Source organism: Helianthus annuus, chromosome 9, assembly GCF_002127325.2.
Source record: "Helianthus annuus cultivar XRQ/B chromosome 9, HanXRQr2.0-SUNRISE, whole genome shotgun sequence".
In the NCBI taxonomy this organism is placed as follows: Eukaryota; Viridiplantae; Streptophyta; class Magnoliopsida; order Asterales; family Asteraceae; genus Helianthus; species Helianthus annuus.
In genome coordinates, this window is record NC_035441.2 from 182466378 (window position 1) to 182478869 (window position 12492).

Here is a 12492-nt window from a genome sequence, read left to right on the forward strand (position 1 = left end):
CTACACTTCGTGGAAAAGCCTGTCGAAATCATGGACCGACAGACCAAGCAACTCAGACGCTCTCGCATTCCTATTGTAAAAGTACGATGGGAAGGCAAACGAGGCGCGGAGTTCACTTGGGAACTCGAAAGTGACATGAAGGCCAAGTACCCGCAGTTGTTCAGATAGATCTGAAGCATCAAATTGGTAAATCACACGGCGATGTACGGTTCTCGGCCTAATTTCGGGACGAAATTCCCTAAAGGAGGGGAGACTGTAACACCCCGTGTTTTCCAAAAGTCAAAGTCAAAGTCAAGTGTTGACTGTTATTGGAATTAAAGATTAATAAAGATTAATTTCATTTTAGTTTCATTTTGATTTTCGTATTATTTGGAGTAAGTGTTGTATAATCAAACTAATCGGACGATAATCGAACTGTGAATCAACGACCGACTGTGAATGATAGGAAGTAACAATGCAATAAAGCTAGCCAATCAATAATCAAGCTAATCAAATCAATCATCGAACTCAAGTGTGGATAATTTTAATGCTTTTATACGTGTGTGTGTGCCTTATGTGTTACTTGTGCATGTTTACCTTTATGTTAAAGTGTGTGGTGAATCAATCAAATCAATCAAGACTCAAAGGTGAATCAAACTCAATCGAAACCGACTTTGAAAATAGGTTGTAAGGATGCTTGTATGTTAAATATAGTCCCGACTACTACTAAAAGTAATTTGATTAGGAATTCTATCATTCTCAAATCATCGTTCTAAGTCGAAATATCAAAAATCGTCGCGAAACACTCAAAACCAGGCAAGCCGATCGAACAGGGCAACCTGATCGAACAGGCTAGCCGATCGAACAGGCTGTTCGATCGGACAGCTGCTCGATCAGGGATGCTGTTCGATCAGCTGACCCTTTCCTCTTTTGGAAGCCTATAAATAGGGCTGTCCTTGTCAAACTTTCCACTTTTGGAAAAGCTCTGACCGACCAGCCTCTTCTTCTCACTAAATCTCAGATTTCTCTCAAACCGGTAAGTATTTCACTCTAATCCTTGTACGTTTTTGTTCATTAATCGATTCTCCATCTTTCTATCTTTCAAAATCTGAATTTCATCCATGAAATCACCAAGATCTAGGTGTTCTTGGGTGATGTCATCATGTGTTCTTCAAGAACACTAAGTTTTGGCATCATTCCACCATGAATAACTTAGATCTAACCGATTTCCACATCAATAACTTAAAATCTACCAAAGATCTTAACATTTCACGGTGGAAAAGGATTGGAAGATGGGTTTTCATCTATCTTTCAACTCTTTTACACTCAAAAAGGTGAAAACGAGACTTGAACCGATTTACAAATCAATCTAAACAAACACATGGTTCAAGATTCGGGTTCTACCGAGAGATATACCGATTCCGGGTTAAACGTTAAACTTGGGTTCCAAACCGTCTCTGACCGAGTTTGGGTGATTCCTGCTCGAGTCAGTAGACTAAGTAGGGACTTCAGCTTTGTGGTTCAACTCGTAGTCAAAATATCTCTAAAACATCAACAATTAACGGGAATAACCAAGTGTTAAGTGAAAGGTTAACCGAATCGAGAAGCTGGCCGAACGGCTAGGCTGTTCGATCGAACAGCCCAACCGAACGACTATGCCAGCCGATCGACTAGGCTAACCGATCGACTAGCACTTAGTCCCACAAACTCATGAAGTGTAGTATTGACGAGGTACTGTTCGATCGACTACGCCACTCGATTGTAATCATTACTGCTCGAATCATGAGATACTATACTTCAAAACACTTAGACTTTTCGAAACATTGGAATGTCACCCGATCGAGCATGCCAACCGATCGAGTGACATATTTGAAAACAATGAAGTGCTAGCCGATCGGTTGGGCTAACCGATCGAACAGCTGTTCGATCGGCCAACTTGAAAGGTAGTACAAACCATCATACACAAACACATCCTTCACATCAAAGGAAGAAACAATCCACTTGAAGGAACCAGCCGATCGAGCCAGCCGGCCGATCGAATGGATGTTCGAACGGGCTTTCAAACCAATCGAACAGCCCACTCGATCGAACTGCTGTCCGATCGAATGGCCTACTCGATCCAAGTACACTGTTTACTTTTCCGCGTTACTCATCGTTGTGTTATCGAACTATTCAGGCTAACCTATTCTCAGTGCTCCCTTCAATCCACGATCAACCACTGTGAGTATACTCGATCCCTTTTTGCTTTCAGCACTTTTGGGTGTTACATACGTAATCTATCAAATTCACAAACAACACAAACTATTTGAACGCTAACCTACTTGCATGTATTACTTGTCTAAATGATTGCTGTTTATTATGTTTACACGTGGAGTGCTATCTGCCTGCTTTAGCAACGTAGTACTATAGTTTGGACTCAGCACCCGTTCCCACGGGGGTTGCTAAGGACAATTACTTGCATGGATTACGGTGGTAATCCTGTATCGCGAACTGTCTCGGACAGTCAACCCGAAGTCATTGGTATCGATGGTCCCATGTTGATAATTTACATGCATCGTTTGCCCTTGTGTACGTGCTTGGTTATGCGTAAACTATTCGAACTCTATATGCTATATCAAACTTGTGTACTCACCTTTACATTATATGTATTGACTTTTATTTTAACGTATGTGACAGGTGTTTAAGCTACTAGCGTGCTAGGGAAGCGAGGCAATAATAAGCTTCTAGGAGCCAGTGACCTTAGGACAGTGTCCATATACCTGCTCCAGGGTCATAATTATCTGTAGATCTTGTACTGGCACCTGTAGTCAGTAAGATCTATAGTTAGCCGTCTAGAAGTCTTAAAACAATATTTACATTCGGTCTGTAATAATTAAGAATTCGAGTTGTCGGAACAGTTCCCATATTGTTTAGTTGATTTCTATGATAACTTGTTATTGTTTGGGACACGGTATGGGACGTGTTATATAACTGAATTGTATGATAGTTGTTGTGGAAACTTCTGAACAATCTGTTTCGCTCAGTGCCGCGCCCCGATGATTCCGCCATCGGTTGGGGTGTGACACAACCGGTTCCACGAATTTTGGAAAAACATAAATGAAGTTCAGTATCAACAAGTTCTGGAATCATTAGTTTGGTCCGACCATATAGACGGAGCACCTCGACATAAGTGGCTACAAATGCCATTCACGGGGCTTCTGATAGCAAACCGGTGGAATGTCATTTGTCTCTTATTAAGTGACCTTGGTTGTGCTTCATTTTTTCCCATGTTCAAAACAGCCGAAGAAAGTATTCCGCATCGAACAGTCGCGCTTGTACATGTACACAGGAACCATTTTATTCACGTCAGATTAGAAGGGGAATATCCAGTGCCAACCCCATCAGGATACTGGCGACAACCGATACGGAATACGCCAGCAGAAAGTTGGTATCACTATTCCAAGGAACGTATTAACCAATATAATACGATCGTTGATGAATATAGGACCAGGGATTACATAGATATAGGTACCCTATGAATATAAAATGTTATTTACATGTTTTGACAATTTGTAATGATCAACATACACGTTATATAAATGTTTTGGCAACTTGTTGAAATTGAATTTGAAAAAACGTTTAAACGAATCAACGTTAACGCATATCGACCGTATTTTCCTCAGTTTCGCATATGGTAATTGAAAATAAATGAAAAATACTGAATTGTATACGGGGCGTATAAAAATATACGCCTCGTATACCGTGATCGTATATTAAGTATATGACAGAATTAAAATAAATTAAATAACTGTATACGAGTCGTATACTTTTATACGGCCCGTATACAAAGGAAAAAAGATCGTATAAGTTTTATACGACCTCATTTCCACCATACGGCCTCAACATTCCACCAAAAATTATCTCGGTTTTCTCTCGGATTGTTCTTGGACAGCGTTCTTCGGCGTTTTTGGCGTTTTCTTCTCGTTCTTCCTATACGGTACATTTTCGTATAGTAAACTTTCAAATTCCGTAACATGTTACATTATGGTCTTGTATAGTAAAGCGTAGATAGGCGTAACGATTACGATTGTATAATTCAATTTGAAAAAAAAAATTGAAACAGAAAATTGTAACTGATTATTCAAGTGTATACGGTCGTATAAATTGTATACGATCGTATAATGTTTGAATATTCAAACAATATACGATCGTATACACTTTATACGACCGTATACACTTGAATAATTAAAGGTTTTACGATCGTATACATTATATACGCTCGTATAACTTTTGAATATTCAAACATTATACGATCGTATAATTATATACGGTCGTATATCTGTTTGAATATTCAAACATTATTCGAACGTATATTTTATATACGGTCGTATACTTGTTGAATATTCAAACATTGTACGAGCGTATATGATATGTACAATACGTTCGTATACAAGAACAGTATTCGTATAATACGTTAACGATAATCGTATAGTGATTGCTAAGTTGCAATTGTTATTTGTTACAGACGATATGGCTGAGTCATCAGCAGCTGGTGCGGCCCGTAGAGGTCGAGGTCAGGGTCAGGGTCGGGACCGTGGACGTGGACGTGGACGCGGACGGGGACGTGGACGTGGACAGGAGGAGGAGGTTGTGCCCGATTTTACTGAGACGGGACAGTTTCTTAGAGATATCCCCCGAGGTACGGTTGCCTATAGGGTTTTGGGCAAATTACGGGAGATGGTGCTGGATGCGCCTCGGACCATAGATTTTCAGTTTTTGACTGATATTGGAGCGAACGGTCGGGTCCGAGAGCTCATGCCAGCTAACTCCCCGTGGGACCGCTTATTTGATGCCGCCGTAGAGCGGGCCCACAGGGAGATTACTTTAGAGTTTTTATCTACCTTTTCATTTACGGACACCCAGGGTGGGGGTTTTCAGCATTTTTTGACGACAGAGGCCGTAGCTTTTACTATTTGCGGCAAGACTCAGAGGATGACACTTCCTCAGTTCGCTGTTGCCTTGGGTCTGTACTCACAGGAGGACTCAAGGTCCCGTGCATTTTTTGATGCGCCAGTCAGCACGTCCACTGACGTGTTGTGGCCGTATTGGCGCACTATTGGGTTCGGGGAGTTCGCGAAAGCGAGTCAGCGATCCCCGAAGGCACGGGCGACTGATCTTTACGACCCGTTACACCGATACCTACATCGGTGTATCGCCGTGACGATCGCCGGTCGTCATGATAGCAGGGAATGGGTCACCCAAAATGACCTATTCTTCTTGCACGACTTACTTAACGGCGGGAGGGCCAACTTGGCGTACAAGTTGGCCGCATATCTCGCCGAGTACGCTTTTAAGCGACCCTCTTCCCACATCAGCTGTGGGGCCTTCGTCACCCTTCTGGCGAAGGGTTTCTTTCGCCTCCTGTCCCCGCAGGTGGCAAGTGATATGACCCTGACACGCCAGATTGACAGGGTTGGGAGGGACACAGCCCTATCGATGGGTTTGGCTCGCGAGGTCGAGGGAGGGCAGCTGGTTTGGGCTTATGGTGTGGGTGAGGGACCCCGTGGAGAGGGTGGTGATGAGGAGGGAGACGATGGAGAGGGAGGCGAGGGCGAGGGAGATGGAGGCGACGGAGAGGGGGTCGCTCATACTGGCGATCGATCACAGGTAGCTGCGGAGGAGTTACGGGGTGATCGCCCGTACGTTCGACGCAGCGTGAGACAGCGTGTGATGCCTCCACCGGGGGTGGAGGAGAGACTCGTTCAGGTCGAATCGAATGTAGCTGCAGTCAGAGGGGATTTAGCGGCAATCAGGGGGGATTTAGCTGCAGTGAGAGAGGATGTACGGTGGATGGTCGAGGCGATTGTGGCTATGCATTTTACGTTTGAAACTTTGTAAAAGTTTATCTTTTTTTTTGTTTTAGATGTAAAACATTATAAATATTAATCTTATGTTTAGATGTTAACTTGTTTGTTTAATAATTGTTGTCGTAGTTTATCATAATCATATCACATATTTATCGTTTTACATAGTAGAAACTTACTAAACATTATAAATACGTTTAACTAGAAACTCGTAACATAATCCGATATATACAATACTATTTTAAAATTTACAAAACTTATTAAACGGTTTCCCGATTGCAACAAAAAATTAACTATTCTATACATATTTATCGTTTTACAAAGTGGAAACCTATGAAACATAATAAATACGTTTAACTACAAACTCGTAACATAATGCGATATATAAAACACTATTTTAAAATTTTCAAAATTTATTAAACGGTTTCCCGATTGCAACAAAAAATTAACTTTTCTATACATATTTATCGTTTTACAAAGAGGAAACTTATTAAACATAATAAATACGTTTAACTACAAACTCGTAACATAATCCGATATATAAAACACTATTTTAAAATTTACAAAACTTATTAAACGGTTTCCCGATTTCAACAAAAAATTAAACTTTCTATACGGGCTATACGGGCCGTATAACATTCATTATACGGCTCGTATACAGATTTCAAAACTAAAAACCCTTGTCCAACCTTCGAAATAATATGCAAGTATGTATACGACCCGTATATAATATACGTCCCGTATACATATAAAAACAAAGAAACATTCAACTCATTAAATTATGTGCATGAACATTCTATACGACCCGTATAAGTATATACGGCCCGTATAAGTATATACGGCCCGTATAAAAATAGGGATTTGAAAATAAGATTATAGGGGTGTGGAAATAGAAGACCCCTTGAACAATTCACATCGTTCAAGCTACGCTATCAATGGAAGCTTCGAATTCTATTAGGGTGAGAGGGGCACTCCCCTCTTAGGGGAGTCCCCTCTCTTATGCACACTCAATCAGGTTATGCCACGTCAACTCCCCTCTTAAACTCCCCTCACACCCTCAATTTGATGGCGGCACTCCTCTCACACAATTATTTTTTTATAAAAAAAGAAGAAAAAAATATGATTGGTGGAAAAGAGTGGACCCACATTAACAACCAATCACCCTCTCTCTCTCTCTCCTCTCTCTCCTCTCTCTCATGCAGTAACTACACCCCGACCCACCTCGCCGAATTCGGTCACCGTGGTGACGGCGGCGGTGTTCCCGAGCGAGGACTTCGCTCACCGCATGGGGTCACCGAGAGTGCCCCGTATACCAACCCATGTTTGTCCTCTTTTCATTGTCTGGTTCTACACCAATCGGTCACACTCACACATACTTACAATCAAACAAACCCAAACATCCCAATAAAAAAACCATCGTTAGTATCGTTTCTTGAATTACCCAAAAGAATTATCCTGTTCTTGTTGTCCAACAAATCATAATCAAAACGTTATCATCAGTTAGCTGCGTAAGCTGCGTCACCCGATTGTTTTCAACACTTACGTTATAGTTGTTTTCATCAAATCGCTTCTGCATGTTCTCAGGTACGAATGTCATCTCGGATTCAGAATGTTTATTGGTATTATTGCATAATCTTCTGATCATGGAATTTTTGTAAATTGGATCCGGGTGTACTTATGAGACTGAATTCAATTCTTTAATGTTTCCAGACTGAAAGTAATCTTTGTGTTTCATTAGATTCAATTTCCAAGTACTAAAGCGGCTTTAGTTATTATTTCAAGGTGCTTTGATTCTTGTTTCTTGGTGACATCAAGAACTCGTGAATCACTATGTTTTTATTTTTAGTTTGCAGTTTTTGTTATGATAATCTTGAAGCATTAGTTTTGCTAATTATATACAGTCTTGGTTGTTTGTTTAAACTGCCGGATACTCTTAATAACAAATCGCGTTAAATGATTCTACGATCGGATTTTGAACACTACGTTGTATAACTCTTAACTGGTTTTGAGATTTAACACTGTATCCGATCAGGGGCGGACTTATGTATGAACATCGGGTTTCCAGGCAATGGCGGGTCTAGGATTCGCGCCAAGCGGTAATGTTTTATAAATAAGCGGTAACGAAATAGAAAAAAATGTCAAATTTTTCTAAAATTTACACTACCGCCGAAGCGCCAAGGGGTAGCGGGCATTACCCCTTGTTATACACTACATCCGCCCCTATTCCCAGGAACCCATTCGGTTTTTAATTTTTAGCGTAAATGTATCCACTATATCATTCCAGTTTCATTTTCATCATCATCATCATCATCATCATCATCATCATCATCATCATCTATCACCCATCAATTCATGCTTTCAAATCCAGAATCATCCTCTATTCTATTAAAGATCTTAATCAATAAGCCTTTCGCCTCATCAGTTCACGATTACGAGATTTCTATTCGTCATCTTTGAACGAACAGTAACTATCTGTTGACCTAGTTTGTTTTTGCTGTTATTAGTTTTAATGTTGCCTAATTAGGTATGATAGTGCATTGAAGGACTTGAACTTATGTAAATAATTGATTAGCTATTTCAGTTTGCAGTTAGATTTGAGTTTACGGGAGTATTTTATTGCATAGCTTATGTTGAATTTGTGTAAATAAAGTAACAAATATTATTGTATCATAATTTTATCATGTGATGAGCCTTACCCGCAGTGGCGAAGCTTGAGATTTCCGATGAAGGGGACGAAAACGTATATACCCAAAAATTTCTATAGAACCAGGGGTTCGAAAACGTATATACCCAAAAGTTTCTATACGAAAACCACATATATTACACTACTGAGCGAAAAGTTCGGGGGGTCGGGCGTCCCCACCCCTTAATAGTTGCGCCCCTGCTTACCCGATCCGAACTGTCGACATTTCGGGTCATATGAAATTAGAGCATCTAGAAAAGTGAACCCAGTGAAAAAAATTCATGGATCCGCCACTGTATCCGATAGTTCTTAACTAATTTTCATATTTCAAGCCCATGGCATTATATCCTAGTGGCATCTTGAGGGTGGGATAATCCTGGGTTCGATTCCCAAAAATGGGATTTTCCCATATTTATTGAGTTTCCTCCTGAATTGGTGTATAGACATTATTGCCTAGTGGAGATGGATATGATCGGGTGGTTCCGCTAATAGCATGATGATACTCCAGTGGTCGGTCAGTGATCCAAATTTGCCGTTCAAAAAAAAATTCATATTTCAGATAGCATGATGGTGTTCATATTCCTACTAGTGTGTTTATTATCAATTCTGAATGATCTCATCTGTGCGCATACTCGGCCATTTTATAGCTGTACACTGATTTCAACCAGATTAGTTAACCTCCTAACTAACTAACTAACTAACTAACTAACTAACTGATACAACTATAACCGCCTATCCACTTGTCAGTAGGAACAACCCATTGGTAGAAATAGCTATTAGTAGGAACATGAACAAGAACATATAATATAATTCTTGCTCCCTGAAATAGATTGAAGTTTTTGCACTTTGTACCTCAAATCTGGACAAAAATAAATAAATAAATAAATAAATCTAATTCTAGTTCCAGAAATTCATGAGCACGAAAGCAAACATATTGATCTCTATGTATGAAACACTATGTGCAACACAATATCTTGTGATGTTTTGTATAACGAAAATCAAAACTTATTTTATTTTTCTTCAGATTAATCGACATCGAGGATCCACAATGTTTGTGTTCTTTTTAGCTATCGCATTATTGGCAACATGTGTTCAAAATTCGGAAGCTCGTGTAACATTTGAAAATGGTTTAAAAACCATGGTGTATCTATCACCTAAAATAACCCAACATCAGGGTTCAGTTTCAAACAAATACTATTATGACATCGAGTTCCCGAAAGGTCATATTGCTATCAAAAGCTTCAATGCTGAAGTTGTTGATGAAGCAGGCAACCCTGTTTCTCTTCAAGAAACTTATCTTCATCACTGGGTTGCAGTAAGATACTATCAACGAACAGGTATTAAAGAGAATATATATAATGGTAATCTGGGTTTCCACCGATCAGATGTCATTATTGCGGGGAATGCTGGAATATGCAGTCATGGTCTTACCCAGTTTTTTGGATTGGGATCTGAAACACGAAAAACTTCCACACGTGTTCCTGATCCTTATGGAATTGAAGTGGGTAATCCACTTGAAGTTCCTTTTGGATATGAAGAGAAATGGATGTTGAACATCCATGCAATCGACACTCGGGGTGCAGTAGATCCAATGGGTTGTACTGAATGCAGGTATCATGTAATTTAAATCATGTTTTGAGTTTATGCAATTTACACTCAGAAGGAATAAGAATCAAGATCCTATATGATTTTCATGTTGGTGCTTTGGAAATGCAGATGCAACTTATATAATGTGACAATTGATGAATACGATCGACCTTTGGATCCAAATTATGTTGGGGGGTTGTATTGTTGCTATGATGAAACACAGTGCAAAGTGAAAGACGGGCTTGAAAGTGTCAAAAGAAACCTTTACTTGAAGTACACCGTTAAGTGGGTTGATTGGAGCGACTCCATTGTACCCGTTAAAATCTTCATATTTGATGTGACTGATACTTGGCAGAACACAGGAATCCATGATTGTCTTGTAAGTTAACTTGGCACTTCATATTTTGACATAAACTTACAAAAATTCAACACCTTTTTGCTTAAATTTTGTAGTTTTATGTTATCTTAGTAAATGATGATCATCCTTTTTCGTTATCTTGGTAAAACTCATAATCTTTTGTCATAAAACTTTCTGATATTCAATACCAAATTATTATAAATTTGATGCGATTTGTTATCTTGGTAAATAAATAAGTGTTAACGTCCAGATCGAGTATGATGTTGAACAATCTACCACTGGAATTGCTACTAATGACTCCACCAGTAGCAGAAGGACAAGTGTGAGGTTCCCAATTTCTGGTGATGTTGTTTATGGTGTTGCACACCAGCACAGTGGCGGCATAGGTTCTGCTCTATATAGAGAGGTAGATGTTTCAGTTTTTATAGTCAGTTTTGTTTCTTTTAATTTAGATATGCATTTTGAATATGGAAGACTATTAATTCTATTTAGGATGGAGGGGTAATTTGCTCGTCAAAACCGATATATGGAAAAGGAAATGATGTAGGGGACGAAGCTGGTTACATTGTAGGAATGTCCACTTGTTATCCTAAACCAGGTTCAGTGAAGATTGCCCAAGGCGAAACTCTAACTTTGGAGTCTAACTACAGCAGTGAAAAGAGCCACACAGGAGTTATGGGGCTCTTCTATATTCTTGTTGTTGAGTCTTCTTCAGAATCGAATTATCCGGTTCAAGTAAGATTTCTACCCTTTCTTCATTGTCAGTTTTCCAAGAAAATGATTCTGCATAAAAACAATAAGGATTTCAGGGATTCATTGTTATATGTTTTATTTAATTAAATATAACATAGTTTAAGTTAAATGTTTTGATTATTTGTGGAAAAGAGGGCATTTAGTCCTATAAATGAAGATACAATCTTACTTTGAGATCAAGCTTAGCTTCTCAAATTCAAAAAACATGGATCTCACTATAAATGTAACATCAAGGTATGAAGTTGTAAAAAGAATCACTATAAATATCATAAAGATAGTTGGCCATTTGACCATGGTAGTCAACTTGTATCTTTTTTTTCTTGGAAGTCTTAATTAATATGATATGGATTATTGGGTTCTTTAACTTATTTGAAAGATTCATGGACAAAGAAAAAGACAGGCTCTCTATGCAACAACTTTCTTTCTTTGTGTTTTGTGGTCAAAATATATGTTTTTACCTTTCTTTGATTTGGTTTGCAGGTGTATGAAGAACTAAAAGTACCAATCTTCTCTTGGGGTTTAGCTGTATTTGGATTGGCAATTTGTGCTGCTGTTTTAGTTGCTTATCATAGGAGAAAGCGAAGTGAAGATGGTTACCTATCTATTGCAGCTTGAGTTGCTTCTTCCTGATATGTGATGATAGGGTGATATGCGTCACGAACCTTGTTGGTTGATAAAACTAGAAGTTTTATGATCATGAATAATGTGAAAAATATACGGATATATTACTACAAAATAATGTCACAGCCGAGTTTCACTTGGTTGATTGAGTAACAATAATGAAGTGATCATCTATGGTCTTGTGAGACAAACAAGAAGCCATTATTAGTATCGTGAACCATGTAACGTTTCAATAAGTAGTCTTGTCGTATGTCTTGTCGTATCAATAGCGGCGACAAAAAGGCAATAGCGGCCAATCTATACCGGCGACCCTTTAGCGGCGACAAAAAGGGCTTTTAGCGGCGACACATGACACCGCTAAAGGTACCCGTTTCTTGTAGTGAATGTGAATATATAGATTGAATTACACAAAAACAGTATGCATTTGATTAAATGTACACACACATCTGGTTACAAAGAGGTTTAGGGTATCATGGATTACTATAAAGTTTTGTTTTTAATCAAAGAATAAATTCTGTTTTTTTGAATCATTGTATAGTTTTATAATCATTTTATAGTTTTGTAATTACTTTGTATTCTTTTATAAGTTACAGACTTACCCGTATGCATTTTTGTTTTATATATATAAAGTTTATATTGTTTTTTATGATATTATCTAGTTTTTTTTC

General features: G+C 38.8%; 1 protein-coding gene across 1 annotated transcript; it reads left to right on the forward strand.

Moving 5' to 3' along the window:
• Window positions 1–7135: 7135 nt before the first annotated feature.
• LOC110879986 lies at window positions 7136–12057 on the forward strand. The gene is made up of 6 exons (XM_022128541.2): window positions 7136–7406; window positions 9530–10116; window positions 10222–10471; window positions 10701–10856; window positions 10943–11185; window positions 11684–12057. Exons 2-6 carry the CDS (start codon window positions 9554–9556, stop codon window positions 11816–11818), a joined length of 1347 nt encoding a protein of 448 aa, XP_021984233.1. The 5' UTR covers window positions 7136–7406; window positions 9530–9553; the 3' UTR covers window positions 11819–12057.
• The last annotated feature ends 435 nt before the right edge of the window (window positions 12058–12492 follow it).